We start from the raw sequence: 19593 nt of genomic DNA, 5'->3' as shown, positions 1-19593 counted from the left end.
CGACTTCTTAGCTTGCCACCAAACTAACTTCTCTCCCTCCTCTCTTGTGTCACAGGTCTGCAGTTCCCTGACTGGAACACACCATCCCCGTCATCCGAGCCTCCGGTGACGCGCGTCTCCGAGAAGGACAACTCCTGGCTGTACACGCTGGACCCCATCCTGGTCACGATCATCGTCATGTCCTCCCTGGGCGTCCTGCTCGGGGCGGTGTGCGCCGGCCTCCTCCTGTACTGCACCTGCTCCTACAGCGGCCTGTCGTCACGCTCCTCCACCACCCTGGAGAACTACAACTTCGAACTGTATGACGGCCTCAAGCACAAAGTCAAACTCAACCAACAGCGCTGCTGCACCGAGGCGTGAGGGACGGAGAGTTGCAGGCATCTTTGTGAAACCCTCTCGAGATTTTCTTCATTTCCTCCAGTTCACTTTAGTGTCAGTTTACTTCCTCGATGGTGCAGATCTGAGGACACATGGACAATGAGAAAAGCCACATTTAAGCTCGAACGAGAACTTGTCTCCTGTTTGGAAAACTGTGGCACAGTCCAGCATTGGTAGCTTTTGAGGTGAAAGAACCAGTGAGTGAAAGACTACCGAGATGGATTCCCCAAATCGGGGATGTCAGGCCTCAAAAAGTAAATATCTACACATATCAATTACAGATTCTTGGTCCACCAAAAGATAAGTGTTTATAAATGCATCATAGATTTGTAAGAGGTCTAGTTTTGAAAGTGGATACTGTAAACTACACAAACAGAGAGCCAGACACATTGTGTTGGAAAGGTGGTAGGTTAGGAACGTACTTAGAAAGCGTCTTTTTTGATCACGTGAACACAGTGGCCTAGAACTTAGCTCCTTTGTGTGGACCGTCGGCTCCTTTGTTCCGTCGTAGACTCTGCTACCTATCAGCCTCAGTTATCCTCTTAGTTCCTGACAGTCTGTGGTATTTTTAGTCACCGACGTCCCTCAAGTTCTGCTCAATCACTCCCTTTTCTGTTTAATGTTTTCATTCTGGCCTGTTGCCAGTTGGCGATGGCTGATAAGTTTGAAAAAAAAAAGAAAGAAAGAAAGAAAGTATATGTGTGTGTGTGTAGAGGTGGGGAGGGGGGCATTTTAACACATTCTTTTAATGACAGAGAGACGTCATTGTTAGATTTAGTTATCGGAGACTGTTGTTACTGGTTCCTGTCAAAGAGAAGGCCATGTTTACATTGTGGTTAATGGGAAAAGGTCAAGGAGCTTTTGGTCGGTGCAACCTATGGATTGCTGGTGAGGGCAGAGACTGAACCACTGCAGAAAGAGAAACAGAGAGAGAATGAGAGAGACTTTGACTGACGGAGCACTACGGGCCCCTGCCTCTCTCTCACAGGGGCCACATTCTCTCTGTGCTTCACACAAAGTACAAAGATAAATGGGATCAAACGCAACCAGAAACGGCTCTTTGCAATCGACTGACCGTGTGCCCGGACACACAACAAGCCTTAAAAGCAAAAACTGTTTATGGAAATGTTGAAAAAGGAACGTTGAGGCGACACTGAGACGAGAGAGAAGGAGCGAATCTCTCTCTCTTTTACACGTGGACCTCAAAAGCCATGATTTAAAGGACCTATCCCCCTTCTTCCATCTCCCCACAGATCACACCACCCCCATCTCAACCTCCCGGCTCATGGTTGCCTATTTTGTGAATTTGTGTTGATTTTCGGCTCTCGCACAGCAAGGCAAGCTTTTTTTTATTTTGTTGTTTTTTGTTTTTCCGAACCAGTTGGAATAGGTCTTGTCTTGCATGCTCTGACTGGACTCGTAAGCCATGAGAAGGAGAGAGCAAAAGGTCTCAGAGTTTTCCCTCCCATGCACAGGAACATCCACACACTTCACTTGTATATACAACATGTATATACAGAACATGAGAACACATCTCCTCTCTCTGAGAAACTTTGGACACTCAGTCCTAACGAACGAAGGGAGCAACAGCTACTTCTGAGACGCTTATTTGCAACGGTAAAGTCCATAAAACGCCATGGATTCACCATTCCATCCCATTCAACCCGCTGTCTCTCCTCTCTGAGGCCCACATCTCTGGACCCCACTGACTCTCTTCAAAGTGCCTTTGGAGCCTCGGGGATCCAGCTTGCCTTTGGAGCCAGTATCAGATACAGTAATTTGATGCTGACAGTGACAGTCACAGCGCCCCCTTCTGCCTGGGAGGACCACATAAAGAGGACAGGATTCCCACCCCTTTCCCCTTTCGCACTGCTAGAACTGCTGTTGTTGTTGTTTTAAAAGGGGTCTTTGTACAGAAATGCTCTTTTTATGATTGTTATTATAATTATTGTTATGATTATTTAATAAAGGATTTATACCATATTGAGGAAAGCGCTGACCAAGAATTCTTTTTAGCAAATTCCTGCAATACTTGCCCAATTACCCGCAAACTCCATCTGAGACTTGGAGCCAAACTTTCACTTTTAATTGGAAAAAAAAAAAGGAACTCAAAAGCACACAAACTCATGTTCTTTCTCCCTCCTCTGTCACATACACATACATAATGCTGTGTTGTCAGCTTGCTACACTTGGCCTCTAATCTCCCCATGATGTCCCATTAGTGTGGACCTCTGGTGGCCCTCATTTAGGAGCTCCAACATCAAAGCTTTGAAGTGCCCGCCGTCTCAGCCACACACACACACACACACACACACACACACACACACACACACACACACACACACACACACACACACACGACTCATACAGTACACATGCAATTACTCTGTTTCTCTTTTATACAGCTTTCCGAGTCTCCCCCCACACGGTTCCATTTATCCATATGAGCTTTCTTCACCTCAGTGCAACCCCTGTTACCAAATAAAGCACAGAGATCCACAATGTTTGGCTCTTCTGGATCTTGTGGACGATGGAGATGCTCCAGTTGTGACTCGGAAGGTAAACTGAAGTTGCTTGGATGTGCTCCTGAAATGTGTCTTTCCTCAGCGTCATTACGGCTTGTTAATTACACCGACATTCAACACTGGTTTGAGTCGAAATGGAGCGCAGGTACCACTTTATGAGCCAGTGGGTGCTGTCGCTGCAGCACGGCGGCGGCTGTTAGCATGCTCCGGTCCGTAACATAGCGGGCCAATTACCATCTCTGAAAAAACACAGACAATCCCCAGTCTGCCGGAGGAGTGCGATGCCATCTGCTCGCAGGTTTGATTGATCCCGGCAGAACAGTCACGACCACATCACACGAATGAACGCCGACAGGAAATTACCAAAGGAGCCAGATTGTCATTGTTCCGTACCGCCTCTTGTTTTCACAACCAAGTTATTCTTAATTTTTTTCTTCCTCCCCATGAGTGTGTGTGTTACCCAAATGTTGTTTTTCTAAGTTTTTATCAGTCTGTAAAGGCACACTGCAGGGGCCCTTTCCTTTAGCCGTCAGATCAGAGAGTTCTTTTGCCTCTGAAGCCAAAGCGGCCTTCAAAGAAAAAGCTCTGGCGCCCTGTAAGTCGATAGGCCAGATTGGGGAGGGAGCCCATTTGAGGGTCGCGCTACAGGAAGTGGCTGAAACACACAGCTAATTAATCTTGGGATTATGTAATCAGGATGGAAGAGAGGACAGACAGGCAGGCTGTTAGTCATCACACTTATAGGGAAGGAACTTTGGTTTTAATCACTTCTTTTATATGACTGCATGAGGCTCCTCACTGTGTCTTCGCACACTGAGGATTGGTTGAATCTAAATGGTGTTAACCCTTAAATTAGTCATGCAGAATATTAATAGAGCCGAATTCTACCTTCCCGAGCGTGTTTCAGAAATCACAAATTTCAAAAAATCCTCCATATCCTCCTGCACCTTCAGTGACAGAAGAAGAAGAGGGCCACCTGGAGACTAAAACCTTGCATCTCTTTCAACTGCCTCCACAGTTCTGTCACAAACTGCAGCAGTGATATGCACATACAGAGACTGACAGTCTGCTTACATTTTTAGATGTGTTTCATGCGCACACACACCACCACCACGTACCCACATCCCAGTGGTCTTCCTGGGAAGGGAGCCCAGATAATCTTGTCGGGCCTGCCAGCGATTCAAAGCACCTATATGGGTCAGTGCGGGGAGGGTGTGTTTGCCGTGGATGAAGGAGAGACATAGGCTCTGTGGCAGCGGTGCTTGCCAACGAAGGCAGACCCAATGACAACAAATGCCAAAGCCTTGTAGAAACACCAGGCAGACCATCACTTCCCTTCCTCTGTGACATTGTCATCTCCCCTCCTCCAGATGATACAGCCTCTGAAAACAAATACATGGAGGAAATGATTGGATGGCTCCATTCAGAGCTCCAAACTAGGCCAGCAGGCTTGTCATTGTGAAGCAGGGCAGAGGAAATTAACTTGATTAAAAGATACTGAGCATGATTTGAGGCGATTTTGGGGTCTGTTGACTAGGGACCACATCACTGAAGGTTTGGCTTGGATGTTATTCCTTCTATACTGTACTACCTCTTGGTTTTGCTCTGCAGTAACATTTAGATGCAGAACTCTGGCATCGAAACTCTGATTTTTTTTTCCCCATCAGCAGATCTGAGTCACTCATACAAGCCATTAAGACTCTCAAGCGCTTCCTCATTGCTGAACTTTTGTTGTGGACACGCAACATGACCAGTGGTCCTATGTGGAAGGCCACCTGTTCGCTCCACTTGAAGCTGGTGTGTTTACAGTCGCAGTTGCCCTATATAGCCCAGGAAACTTGTTATCAGACATAGTGGGAGGCCTCTCGCAGGCGGCCCGAACCATCTGTCTGGAATGAGTTGGACGGAAGGTGTTGCGCTTCAAGTGCTTGACATCAGAGACCCGTAGAATTATTCCTCAAGTGGAAACTCTTTATTTTAACATCATTAAATCACTTGCTATATGTTAAAGCAGAAGCTAAGCACAGTTTAATAAGTGAAATTAGTAGAACTTAAAGGAGTTTGTCAACCTTTTGTCTGCTTAATCCATTAAAATGAGTAAGTTCACTTTGCCCAAGGAAATCCTCAATATCACTGATACCATGTTGAGGTACATAAAAGCTCTATTTTAGCATTGAGGTCAGCGTTAGCATCATTTCACAGGAATCCTTTCATGTCTTAATCCTCCTGTTGTCTTCATTTACAGGCACCAAAAAATACTGTTTCCTTGTCTGAGAAAAAAAATCCAAAAAATCTGCAAAAAAATTCCACAAATTTCTGAAAATTTGCAAAACCTTCAGGAAGAAAATTCCAATAATTCCTCAAAAGTTTCCCTTAAAAGTTTTATTTTAAAAATAATTCACCAAATTTGGCAAGAAAGTTCTTGTAAATATTTTCAAAAAGTGAGGAAAAATCTTCCAAAAAATCCTAAAAATATCTAAAGTGATTACATATATATCAGTAAAACTTCTAATATTTTCTTTAAGAACATTCACATAAAAATCAACTAAAATCCAGCGAAATTCAATGGATTTTGGTAGATTTTTTTGTGAATGTCCTTAAACATTTTTAACATTTCTTTTTTTCCACCAAAAAATGTTCAAAGATTTCTCAAAAATGTTGAAAATGTGGACATCAGAAGTTTCACTGTGAAAATATATACTTTTCCCCACATTTTCAAACTTTAAAACGGGTCAATTTTGTCCCGTAGGACGACATGAGGCTTAACCAAGCAGCAATCTCCAGGGCTGAAAAATTAAACCAATGCAGAATTGGAAAAAACTGCAGTTCCTCAAATGACCACTTGAGACTCCAAAAGTGACTCGATCCCCATAGACCCCCATGTTAAAATACTCAAATTCATAGCAGAAATTAACATGTTTACCACCTGGAACAAAAGCTGTTTTGGTCTCTATAGGCAATTTCCCCATTCATGTCAACTGTACGGAGTGTGATTTTTTTTACATAACTCACCTGTTTCAATTGTATCAAGGCTTAAAGTTGCATAATCAACCAAGATGGCAAAAGCTGGAACCACTACGCTGTGCTTTAAAACCCCTCTTCAGAAAACACATAGGTGATGTCATTTTTTTAAGGCTGGTACTAATAGTGATTATTATTAATCAAGGATGTCAATATGTAGAACTGTTGTATATTTGCAAGAAAAACTAAAATCTTGGTATCAAAATTTTGAATACAAACAATGCTACAGCCCCTGGTGGTTGCACATCTTCTGTTTTGGTGGTGGATCTGTTGCACCTTCTATATGGGCACTTGATTTTCATTCCTGTTCCCGCCTACCTTCCTGGCTGATTGGACCACCACCCAGTCACCTCCTCCAATCGAACTGCAGCTTCCTCAACACACCTGGGGTTTAAATCTGCAACCAAACTCACGGTCAACTTGGCTGGGATTTTAAGTGAGTTGCTCTTTTTGGTGCCTCTCGTCTTTGTGTGTCAGGTAAATATGTAACTTCTGCTAGCAGCTGAGTTGGAAAAAGTCATTGTCCTGCGTTTTCTCTTTTTGCTGTAGCCATTAAGAAACAGCTACTTGCTCTGAGGCACTCATCTGTAAGTTACTTTATTAGTGACGAGGGTGTTGCTTCAGCATCTTGAAGTTTGGCTGAGGAATTTAGTGAAGTTATTTTATATTTTGCTTCGCTAGATTGTAATTCTGCTAGCCTTTGTTCTCGTTTTATGTGGTTCTTTGATTTAGAACACCCACCAGCTCTTTCTTTTGTTAATTACCTAACCAAGAACACCTGGTTTTTGTTTCCTTCCTGGCTCACCTTGTAAAGCTGGGTAGTAACAAACTCCAACACAAAGCATCACTGAAATGCCTTGCTTCGATTTATTGTTTACGTATGTTTAATTATTTTTGAATTAGGTTGCTTTGTCGGGAATCACTAGCAAAGGACAAAAGTCAATCCCCATATAAATCCTTAAACTAATTAGCTTCTTGTTTAAGCATATTATTTATAGGTTCTTTGTCCCTGAAGAGCTCTGGACTAATTTTGACTCTTTTGTAATACTGATCAGCACTAGAGATGGCATATTTTTTAGTCTTTGCATTCTTCTTCCTTGTCTGTTATCTGTGTATAATACCCACAACACAGCTCAACCACCCACAGTTTGATCTAATGTGTTATGATATTAACAGCTAATGCAGCCTTGAACCTCTAGCCTCAGAGATGAGGAGTGGGCAACAGATGTCTGTTAAACCTCCACCCTGTATATTACCTTCCTATTAACCTGTTCCTGTTTGGTCAGTCCAACGGCATTAAGACCCTCTCTGGTGAAATTTGAGCTGTTCAACCCTGTTAGCATGTCCATATGGTGTTTGTTCTATATGCTGGAAGACATATCATGAGGAAAAATAAGCAGTTAGCACTATTTCTGAGCATTTCCACCTGTAAACTGCTGCATACCAGTGGCCATCTCAAAAAGACAGATTCATATTTCCGGGTTTTTGTCTGTAGCATTATTATTCTTAGAACTGGTTTCTGAACATGTATGGCTGAACTTTTCTAGTATTGCTGTCATGGAATGGACACAGAAAGACACACTGGAGACTCAGAGGTTGCCAGTAAGGTTTACTGATATCAGGAGAAGTGACATCAACAGAGCAGCAGTACATGCAAGCAATGCCAGCATCTGTTCTGAGGATTCTTCTGAGTTGGGAGAAGGTCAGATTAGACTACAGACCAACGTGGAGACAGCTAGTCTGCTTAGTCACGTCAGAATACGCAATATCTAACCTTGACCAGAACAGAGAGTCCTGGCATATCTCCCTCCTACAGCGTCTGCCTGTCAGAGGGTCATTATGACCTTAGAAAGGGGAAAGAGTGATTACAACTTACACATTTCAGGTTGTTCATAATGTTTTATAGAAAGATAATTCCTTAAATCTGAATATTTTCAGAATGTACTTTTTTGCACTAAAACAAAGAAAAACTTTGGAGTTGTGGTCATTTATAGGTTATGCTCAGATTTTACTGGTCCGGCCCACTGGAGATCAAATTGGGTTGAATGTGGCGCCTGAACTAAAGCGAGTTCGACACCCCTGGTTTAGAGGTTGAATCAGTGATTGGAGTGGAACATTAAGTCTTTGTATTCAGGAAAAGGAAGTGATTATTTTGATGGTTCCCAAAAAATGAAAGAATAACTGATGATTTCTTAAAGTTTTAGCCACATTGTTGTGACCTACGCCTTGAGCCATGTTATTTTTTACATTTGTTTGTGCCTCTTCCATCTCCATAGTTTTTTTTTCCTGGTTGCTTTGGCATCACACATCATTCCCACTCCAGAATGATTGGTTACTTGCACTCTCCTTTCCATCACACTATCTGCCCTGCATCATAAATACGCTGCTCAAAATAATTAAAGGAACACTTTGAAAAAACATCATATTTTAATGAGAACAAGTAACAAGCTGGATATCTACATTGATATGGACTGGATAATGTGTTAAGAACGAAAACATGCCACATCGCTTGATGGAAATAAACATTAGCAACCTACAGAGGGCTGAATTCAAGACACCCCAAAAGTCAAAGTGAAAAAATGATGGTGCAGGCTGGTCCATCTTTCTGGAATTCCTTGGCAGCAACTCCAAATGTACCTCAGTAGTTTGTATGGCCTCCATGTGCTTGTATGCAGCCTAACAATGTCGGGGCTCCTAATGAGATGATGGATGGTGTCCTGAGGTATCTCCTCCCAGATCTGGACCAGGGCATCACTGAGCTCCTGGATAGTCTGAGGACCAACCTGGTGGTGTCAGATGGACCAAAACATAATGTTCCAAAGGTGTTCTATTGGATTCAGGTCAGGTGAGTATTGGGGTCAGTCAATGGTATCAGTTATTTCATCCTCCTGGAACTGCTCTTACCACATAAGGACAGGCATTGTTGTGCACCAGGAGGAATCCAGGACCACTGCACCAGCGTAGGGTCTGACAATGGGTCCAATGATTTCATCCTGATACCTAACGGCAGTCAGAGTGCTGCTGTCCAGCCTGTAGAGGTCTGTGGGTTCCTCCATGGATCTGTCTCCCCAGACCTTCACTGACCCACCACCAAACTGGTCCTGCTGAACAATGCTACAGGCAGCAGAACGTTCTCCACGGCTTCTCCAGACCCTTTCATGTCTGTCACATGTGCTCATGATGAACCTGCTCTCATCTGTGAAAAGCACAGAGCACCAGTGATGGACCTGCCAGTTCCTGTATTCTATGGCAAATGCCAACCGAGCTCCACGGTGCCGGTCAGCGACCACCAGTAGAGGACATTGGGTCCTCAGACCTTCCTCATGAAGTCCGTTTCTGATTGTTTGGTCAGAGACATTCACACCAGTGTTCTGCTAGAGGTCATTTTGTAGGGCTCTGGCAGAGCTCATCCGGTTCCTCCTTGCATAAAGGAGCACATATCTGTCCTGCTGATGGGTTGAGGACCATCTACAGCCATGTCCAGCTCTCTTAGAGTAACTGTCTGTCTCCTGGAACCTCCTCCATGCTCTTGAGACTGTGCTGGGAGACACAGCAAACCTTCTGGCAATGGCACGTATTGATGTGCCATCCTGGAGGAGTTGGACTGTCTATGCAACCTCTGTAGGATCCAGGTATCACCTCATGCTACCAGCAGTGACACTGACCCTAGAAAAATGCAAAACTAGTGAAAAACGGTCAGAAAACATGGAGGGAAAAAAATGTCAGCGGCCTTCACGTGTAAAACCATTCCTGTTTTGAGGGTTGTCTCATTGTTACCCCTCTAGTGCACCTGTTTCTAATTTCATTAACACCAAAGCAGCTGAAACGGATTAAAAACCACCTCTTTTACTTACTTGACCAGATCAGTATCCCAGAAGTTTAAGATTAAAAAGTGTTCCTTTAAGTTTTTTTGAGCAGTGTACTTTGTTTGATCCACCAGTGGTCATCCGGCCTGTTACTGCCTCACTCTGACTCACCCACCTCCCTCTCCCCTCTCCCCTTTTTAATAAACAGCCTCGAAACTCTCATTCCAGAGTCTCTGGCACTTGGGTCTGTTTCTGCTAATTCCTAACACCAGCCCAATTCTCAAAACAGATCAAACAAGGTCTGTGAAACCTTAATCGCTATGAATTGTTGAACCTGACAGCAGAACAGCTAAAAATGTATCTGTCAGTCATGAGTTAAGTGAAGAAAAGATGTGAACGGAGCGATCACGCTTGACAGGTTGTCAGGATTTGAGTGTTCTCGGACAAAACATCTTAAAAACTTCTTTAATAATCCGCTCGATGGACTATTCTTCACTCTGCATCTGTCAAACGTTTTCAACAGAGCTGAGCCGTTAAGCCTGTTATTATTTGAACAAGCGTGCCAATAATAGAATGAAAAACAAAGTTGTATTTCTTGAAAAGTGGTAATCAATTAGCAATGACAAAAGCGTTGCACTTTCAAGAATGCAGCTGGGGCAGATTTCAGGCAAATAAACAGCTGCGCTCATCATGATTCACGTTCACTGCCATTAAAGGGGAAGAAAGATGAGAAATAAGAAATAGAAAATCATCTGAATGTCTGTTGTGTGACGCCGGTACCCCAGTTTAGTTTTTTTGGGAGTAATTGAAATGGCCTTCTCATAACTTTCTCTTCAAATTAGGGCTCTTTCATTATGTATTGCATTGAGGCGATAATCAAATTCAATTGCACTTTGAGACCCATCTGTTCCAAAATAATTGACGATTCTACCCTTCAAAAAAACCCAACCTCCCGAGTCTCCTCAGCTCTGCACATAAATCTCCTCATCTGAATCAAATTAGCTCCACAAGTAACGTGTGTTTACCAAGCGACTTTGTAGGAACAGCCGCCACATTCCCTCTTTGGTGGAGTTGGATATTTAAGATGCATTGTCTTAAAACAAGTCCCTCTTTCTTGCTGAAATGTCACTTGTTAAGTGAATTTATCTTAAATCGAGTGGGATGAGACATTTTGACTAAAAATAAGACAATCAGACTTGGTAAGATTTGGAGTTGTTGCAGTGTATGGCATGAAATTGCAGCCGCCACTCAGTTTGTTTTCCTGTTTTCTTTGTTACTCATTGATTGGATCCTAAGCAGTGAGGAAAAGTGATGTGGCAGAGGGAGATTATGTGCCAGGGAGGCCAGTGTTGATGTGAAGCCTCAAGAGGAGAGCTCTCAGTGTTTGGTTAATGTGGGATGGAGCTCTGTGCTCTGTGTATACCCTCAATCCTCTGAGTGGGTTGCTGTTGATGGCATGGGTTATATTTTATGCCTTGTAGGAGGTAGAAATAGTGTGTGTGTGCGTGCGTGCGTGCGTGTGTGTGTGTGTGTGTGTGTGTGACACTGTAATGTGGCGACATCCTTCTCTCTGTGATAGTTCTGTACAATGGCGCTCTGAGTAACTGCACCCAGGAGGGAAAGAGGATTTTCGGCCGCATTCAGCCGCACTGAGCTCCAGTTAAACATCATTCAAACCGCCAACTTAGCAATCCTTCTCTCTCTTTTCTTTTTTTCTTCACCTCGCCACACAAACACGCTTCCCAGCCTTCAAGCTCGAGGTAGATTCATGGGACATTAGCAGTAGGTGTTTTGGAGATTTATCTCATTCCACTTCATTTTTTTTTGTTGTTGTTGTGCTGTTTTTCAGCTGAGTTATTGTATCACACAGCAAATCTCACACTTGTATGGGCATGAAACCACCATGCTCCCACAAGCGTTAGCACATATTCATGTAGGGAACTGAGAAAGAGAAGATGCTTTTAACCCTCGTGTCGTCCTGCAAGTCAAAAATGACCCGTTTTAAAGTTTGAAAATGTGGAAAACAATATATATTTTCACAGTGAAACTTCTGATGTCCACATTTTCAACATTTTTGGGAAACCTTTGGACATTTTTTGGTGGAAAAAAAAGAAATGTTAAAAATGTTTCTTAAGAATATTCACAAAAAATTTTTGTGAATGTTCTTAAAGAAAATATCAGAAGTTTTATTGATAAATATGGAATCACTTTAGATAGTTTTAGGATTTTTTTGGGAAAATTTTTACTAATTTTTAGAAAATATTTACAAGAATTTTCTTACCAAATTTGGGGGATTTTTTAAAAAATAATACTTTTAAGGGAAACTTTTGAGGAATTATTGGAATTTTCTTCCTGATGGTTTTGCAAATTTTCAGAAATTTGGGGAATTTTTTGCTGAATTTTTTGATTTTTTTTTTTTCAGACACAAACAATATTTTTGGGGCTGCCCATAAGTGAAGACAACAGGACAGTTAAAAAAAGAAGAATGTATTCAACAATAGCTCAGTACAGGGAGGAAAAGAGGCCTGCTCAATTTGCTTATCAGTCCCTTTCAAACTACAGTTTGGGCCCTTTGAGACATAACAGCATCAGGCCACTGAGGCACAAGCACAGGCTCAAGTAAACACATCGTAGTAGAATAAGCAAGCTACACAAAAGGCCTTCCTCCCATGACCAGGCCACACACAAAGACGCTGTGCTGCGACTTCCATATATACACTGGAAAGAACAACAAACAAGCACCCGAGTCCAGTGACAAATAGTGCTGCAAATATGAAATCAATATCCTGTCTTTATTTTTTGACACAGTTTGGACTTGGCGTCATCATGGGATTATTTGTAACAGTAATAACCCTCAGAGGATGGGAGTGCACGCCGCCTGCCTCGCTTCTGAACACACCTAGGGAGGCAAAACAACACGAGCGGATGAAGTGTGCAACATTACAACTGCATGGATGTGTGTGTTTAGTTGTTGTCGGTTTTTTTTTGCATGTATGGACCTGCTGGTGTTTTGTATGTGTGCAATGCTCAGGTTTTGGTTCCCAAGTGTCCTCCCACCCAGGCTGCTTTTAGTTGCCTCCTTCACCTTTCAGTTGTTATGGAAACAAGAGCAGATGCAGGAGCAGCATTAGCATGGGTGTTGTATGTTAGCCGCAGAGAGGCTGCTATGCTAAGCAGAGCAAGTTCAGCAGGTCAAACTATGGTGTCTCTCTCTCTCTCAGCACCTTGCCAAGAAGTGTCTGTGTACATGTGCGCCTCTGTACTGAGTGGATTGCCTCTCAGATTTATACAGAAGTGCAAACACAAAAGGTTTTTGCAAATTATGCGCATATAAATTTCCGTCTGTGCTGCTTCTCACCTGTATTTTCCAGCCATTTGTGTCCAAAATATATTTTTTGAACTTAATATTTCCCAGCAAACGAGAGAAGCGGAGGATGTGAGCCTTCCTGCTGCACAGTCCTGCCTCCCGCTGCGTTTTTGACTGGTGACACTGTCAGAAATGCTGCCATTAAAAAGCACATCCTGCAAGTCATGAATATGAAATAATGTGTGCAGATATATACATGCATGTTTCTTATTGCGTGGCGCTTTTCCTCCCACCATGACAACACTGAGGTAGCCGACGACACACGCCACCGCTGGAGAATGTGTCTGAGAGCAACAGTTCTTCATCAGCCTGAAGATGCTTCCAGTATTCCCACGACCCCCAACCAAATAAATAACCCTCCCCTGCTTGACACCAGTGAGAGTCCTCGTCTCCAGATGCTCCTCTTCGCCTTGCTTCTACCCGCAAGGCCCCCCCAACCCTCCCCCTCCTCCCCCGCACCTCCCCTCCCCTCCCATAACCACACTGCAGCCTGGAGGAGTGAAACGCTACCTGCATACAATCAGCACATGCAGATAACTGTACACACACACACACACGCACACACACGCACACACACACACACACACACACACACACACACACACACACACACACACACACACAGCCATGATGGATGGCCCTCCCCTCTCAGTAATGCACAAAAGCATTATCCGTCACCCTCCAGCCCAGAGGAAAGAGATGCTCTTTTAAAAGTGACATTCTGCTCCCTGGCAGCATCCCCGGCAAACCATGTGGAAGTCAGCCCAGCTGCAGAGCTACTCATGCAGGAAGGTAACTCCCCCCTTCTCCCTAATCTTTCTTGGGTTGGGGGATCATGGAAGCACTTCCAGTTCATTAAATACTTCTCACTTCATACTCCATTATTCAAACTTGCTGAGGATAAATCACACTAAGTGTGCAACAGAATACTTTGTTAATGCTTACTAAGATGGAGACTGGAGTCAAATCCTGAAAGCCATCCATCCATCCATTATCTAAACACTGGTTAATCCTCATTAGGGGTGAGGAGGGGCTGGAGTCTGACTTAGGGCGAAGGCAGGAAACACCCTGGACAGGTCACCAGTCTGTCACAGGGTTACACACTATGACAAACAATCCCTCACATTCACACCGACGGACAATTTAGAATCACCAATTAACCTCAGCATGTTACTGGACTGTGGAAGGAAGCCGGAGCCCCGGAAAAACAACCCACGCATGCACAGGGAGAACATACAAACTCCATGCAGAAAGATCCTGGACATAAACCAGGGATCTTCTAGCTGTGAGGCGACAGTGCTAACCTCCAAGCCACTGTGCAGCCCCCTGAAAGATATTTGTTTCTTTAAAGTTCCTTTCAGATATGGGATATGGAACATTTCTGGCTTCATCAGCCCGTTAAAGTGACAGCGTCTAGTCGATGTAAGTCACTTTTTTGTTGATGTTTTTCTCTTTTTGGAGACACTTACGGATCCTGTGAAGTAGTCCCAAAAAACTGTAAACTAAACTGTGACCCTGATCTTCTCTCCATGCTTTCTCAGAGATAATTTATAATTTTAAGTATTTAATTACTTGCCAGCACTGTTGTTCCGTGTCAAAATGTGTGCAACAACTCTCTTTTTGGAGACACACATGTGGATGTAGCTGCTGTTATTAAACAAACTGAGAGGAAATAGTTCTATACAGCTGGAAGCAACAAACCTCAGCTCCTCCTAACATCTTATGAATAAAAAAACCCTTCAGTTATGTGAATTAATGGAGAGAATCAATAATCTGTAAGCTGTTAGTGTCTTTTTTATTGTTATGAACATTTCATATGGTTAACTAATAGATTTGAATTTGTCAAGCAGAGTGAGTGAAAGAAGTGTGTTGTGATTTTAGCACCAAACTGTGTATTAATAAGATGCTCTCTGTGGTGTATTTGGATGAATATTGGTGCTAAAATTTGGAAAAATCTTTCTCCATATCATCTCTCATAACTCCAGTAATGTCTTTAGTCCATGTCTATCCATTAAAGTGACAGTTCAGTTCATACTTGTGCCATGTTTATAGTAATACGACAATGTCACTAATTCTGACCTAGAAACGTTCTGAGTGTAACTTTCATGGAAACATGGCCAGAGTGCGCATTCAGACATGAAGCCGACAGCTTTACTTGCTGTCAGATTAATGGAATTAATGGGGCTCATGTCTGAAAGGGGCTTAATAGTAATTGTGTTGTCCTGGAAGTTTTAAAGTGATGTGAATCACAGCTTTGAGTGACAGGAAAGCATGCAGGCTTGTATAATTCAAAATCCAACCAGATGTAGCTGAGCATCTGGGTGTTGTTAGTATACCACTTTGGATATTGTGTGTGTTGGGACGTACTGAGAGATTGTTGTGGCGTTTTAAGATTGAACAAATGATAAAATCAGACGAATAGGACATGTGAATCAAATTTAAGAGCAAACAATGATAAGATTGGAAGTTATGAATACACTAAATAATAATGTGGAAAGCGGCAACCCAACGGAAGCCCATGAAGCCCATAGAAGACCGGAGGTACATGGTCTATCTTCATCTGCACTCATGAGTTGAAACCTAGGTCACGCTGAGCTAAGAAGAATGAAATGAAATATCCTGCCATTTGTGCATTATTTTAAACCCCATCGAGTGCTTGTGTGATTCCTTTAACCCTCGTATCGTCCTGTGGGTCAAAACTGACCCGTTTTAAAGTTTGAAAATGTGGGGGGAAAAAATTTCACAGTGAAACTTCTTTTTGGAAAGTCTTTGAACATTTTTTGGAGGAAAAAAGAAATGTTGAAAATGTTTCTTAAGAACATTCACAAAAAAATCAACCAAAATCCTGTGAAATTTGCTGGATTTTGGTTGATTTTTTTTTGTGAATGTTCTTCAAGAAAGCATTAGAAAATTTTACTGATATGCATGGAATCACTTTAGATATATTTAGGATTTTTTGAAAAATTTTTAATCATTTTTTAAAAAAATATTTACAAGAATTTTCTTGCCAAATTTGAGGGATTTTTTTCAAAAAAAAAATCAATCTTTTAAGGGAAACTTTTAAGAAATTATTGAAACTTTCTTCCTGAAGATTTTGCGGATTTTCAGAAATTTGGGGAATTTTTTTTGCTGAATTTTTTGGAATTTGTTTTCAGACAAGGAAGCAATATTTTTGGTGCCCATAAATGAGGACAATAGGAGGGTTAAAAAAGAGGCTTCAGAAAATCTTTAAATTATCTGAGGATTAATTAGTAATGGAGCTATTTTGTGTTATGGGAATGGTCAAACAGATATCCCTAGTCATCTATAGTCCACTTTTACTCCTTGCACAGACTTCTTTCAGTGTGCGTGTCTCTAGTGATTGTTATTCTACTGTTCATTATAAAGTCTTGTGCAGTAGTGCATGTCTGCCTCGAGGTCTGAGTGCATAAGATACACAGAAAGCCATTTCTTTTCATGAATGTTCATCAATGTTAATGTTGGTCTGCTTGTGTCAGGAAGCTGCAGGTACTGACATGACATTTGACTGCTCGCATAGTGGTTAAAGCAGAATATTCCACTTGAATGCCACATTTGTATCTGTTTTAATGCTGCAAAGCGCTTGTGTATGTGTGTGTGGTATACAGGTGAAAGGTGCAGCTAGTTTTCCAGTCCTTTGTGCACTGAAGTGTGCAGATAAGTTAGTTTTGGGCCTCTGCGTCCTCTATAACAATACCTCTCAGTCTGAGTCCATCTGTGACAGATTCTCCACACAGTGACGCCACCGGGGTGTCAGTCTGGTTTTTTAACCTTCAGTTATCTCACACACAAGCTGTCTTTCTCTCTTCCCCCCTCTCCTGTCCTTCTACTTTCACTTCTCACCCACCCTCTTCCCTCCAAGGCCTCCCCTTACTCCCTCTGCATCTCTATCTGTCTACCTACAGGACTGTGGCGAGGGTTCAGTTCAGCAGCACTGGAGAGAGCCCCTTTGTGTTTGTCAAGAGCCGTTTGACAGGAGATCTTATCCTCCCTCACTGTTCTCTTCGCTGCAGGAAGAGGTGGCTAAACTACTTTCGGTGGGCTGTCAGGGTCGGGCAGTTCAAGCTCAACCTCAGAGATACGACGTCAAGCTCAATGGGTCGCGTGGAAAGTCTTTCCAACGTTGGACATCTTCAACTCTGCACACTGAGAAAAGTCATTTAACCCTCCTGTTGTCCTCATTTACAGGCACCAAAAAATATTGTTTCCTTGTCTGAAAAACATCCAAAAATTCTGCAAAAAAATTCCCCAAATTTCTGAAAATTTGCAAAACCTTCAGGAAGAAAATTCCAATAATTCCTTAGAAGTTTCCCTTAAAGGTTTTATTTTGGAAAAAATCCCCCAAATTTGGGAAGAAAATTCCTGTAAATATTTTAAAAAATGAGTAAAAATCTTCCAAAAAAATCCTAAAAATATCTAAAGTGATTCCATTTATATCAGTAAAACTTTTAATATTTTCTTTAAGAACATTCACAAAAAATCAACCAAAATCCAACAAATTTAGCTTTATTTTGGTTGATTTTTATATGAATGTTCTTAAGAAACATTTTTAACATTTCTTTTTTTCCACTAAAAAACTGAAAAAGATTTCCCAAAAATATTGAAAATATGTGAAAATTTTATTTTTTCCCACATTTTCAAACTTTAAAACTGGTCAATCTTGACCCGCAGGAGGGTTAAAGAGCCTTACTAATCTTTAATATGTAGGCCTGTGATTGGATGTTGCATGCCAGTTGAAATTAGAACTTCAGAGCCTCCATCAAAACCAAGGTAGAGGCTTGCCGAACCGAATCCCAAACACCAAGAGATCGTCTACACACTCCACTCCAGCCACACAATAGATCACGAGTGATTTGTGAGTATTAAAGGTAGCAAAGGTCACCTGCCAGTGGACGTGTGGTTCACAAAGCCCGGTCTTACTACATTCTGCAGCACCGAAAGCTCCATTGATGGCCCTAATGTGATTGGATGCAGCACTCCTAACATCACCGATATTCTTTTCTCACTAAATCAAGGGATTAGATTGGCATACGCATCCGTCTTATCCCCGCCTGCTACCGTCCATATGTGTCAGGCAGCCGTCGGAAACAAAGAAGCATAAAGGGGAGCGAGGGAAGTGAATACAGTGAGAGAGACACACCTAAAGGACTTATAGGGGATCCAGCTGAGGCTGTATGTGGAGGTCCTCACAAAAGAGGAGAGAGATGAGGTTTGTGATGGGCAGACCGTCACATCCACCGGGGGACAAAAGAGCGGGGTGACAAGCAGCCGATGGACAGAAGGTCCATTTCCACTCGCACAAAAGAACCAGGGGAGATGAAGCAGATTAGCAGCTCTTTATGCCTATTGTGGAAGCTCTAAATGATAAGATTTACCCCCTCTTTTCCATCCCAGCCTGTGTGTGTGTGAGAGACATCACAATCTCTCTGGCTTTTTGCTTTCTTTCTTCTTTCACATGCAGGTACACACACACACACACACACACAGTTTTTCTGAAGAGTCTTTTATTCATCCTCACAGGACAGACAGCTCGCTTTTGAGTCACTTCCCTTCTTTTCTGCTTTTTGATGGGAAAAGGCTCTTAACTTAAACCCCCTCGTCACTGCAAGACGATGTTCTTTTTTGTGAGCCTCTGACTGGAAAATTACCCTCTTAAGCGGAAAAGGCTCACTGTTGCTACTGTATAATTTCATTAATCAGACATTCAGTCACTGTAGTGCAGCAGTGGCACACATTGTTATTATGTTCCATCTCCGGGAGCTTTTTTTCTCCCTCCTCACCACCTGCATGTATGGTCATGGAGATTTAGAAAACTCTTGCTCACACTTGAGGCTGTTTTGCACACAGGCTTCCTCTGTTATTTCTTTGTATGTTGTGCCATCTAGTGATCATCTTGTGACATTGCAAGCTAGTGTTTTACTACTACTTCATACTGTTACGTTTTATTTCACAGGTTTGGTTGCTTTTAGTATGAATCTTTCAAACGTTATTGACGTCTTACGTTTTCCCTTTAAACTTGTTTGCATGATTTTATTTTAATTAATGTCCGAATCATCCATTATCTCAACAAATATCAAAGATTAAACACTTTCTTTTCTCTTTTCTTGTGAATGCTTGCGTACTTTTGCTTAGGCAGGATTTTTCATGCATGACTTTTACTTTTAATGGAGTATTTTTACTTTTCTCTATTGATACTCTTACTTAACGAATACTTTGAATACTGTTTCCACCAATTATGTTGAGGGATAATATCCAACAAGGTTTCTACTGTCAAAAAATAATGCATGCTGAGACTTCAACAGGGCATTATCCTGCTTAGATTACTGTTACCAGTCAAAAATAAATAAATAAATAAATATATCATTAAGGCCATTAATTTACATTTTCACGCATGTTGCAAAATCTAATGTTTAGATACAGGTTGAGTCAGAGCATTAATTTAAAATTATGAATACAGTTTCACAACATTTATTTAATG

The 19593-nt window shown here is 42.1% G+C and overlaps 1 protein-coding gene across 1 annotated transcript in view; it reads left to right on the top strand.

The window, feature by feature from the left end:
- Positions 1–2361, top strand: part of nrp2a (neuropilin 2a) — an 82568-nt gene extending 80207 nt beyond the window's left edge. The window contains exon 18 of the mRNA XM_023270540.3: positions 56–2361. Within this exon, the coding sequence (XP_023126308.1) occupies positions 56–360 (305 nt within the window). The 3' untranslated portion in view covers positions 361–2361. The remainder of the gene's footprint in view (positions 1–55) is intronic.
- The last annotated feature ends 17232 nt before the right edge of the window (positions 2362–19593 follow it).

This window comes from Amphiprion ocellaris, chromosome 24, assembly GCF_022539595.1.
Source record: "Amphiprion ocellaris isolate individual 3 ecotype Okinawa chromosome 24, ASM2253959v1, whole genome shotgun sequence".
Lineage (NCBI taxonomy): Eukaryota > Metazoa > Chordata > Actinopteri > Pomacentridae > Amphiprion > Amphiprion ocellaris.
This window is presented reverse-complemented; position numbering and strand designations above follow the sequence as displayed.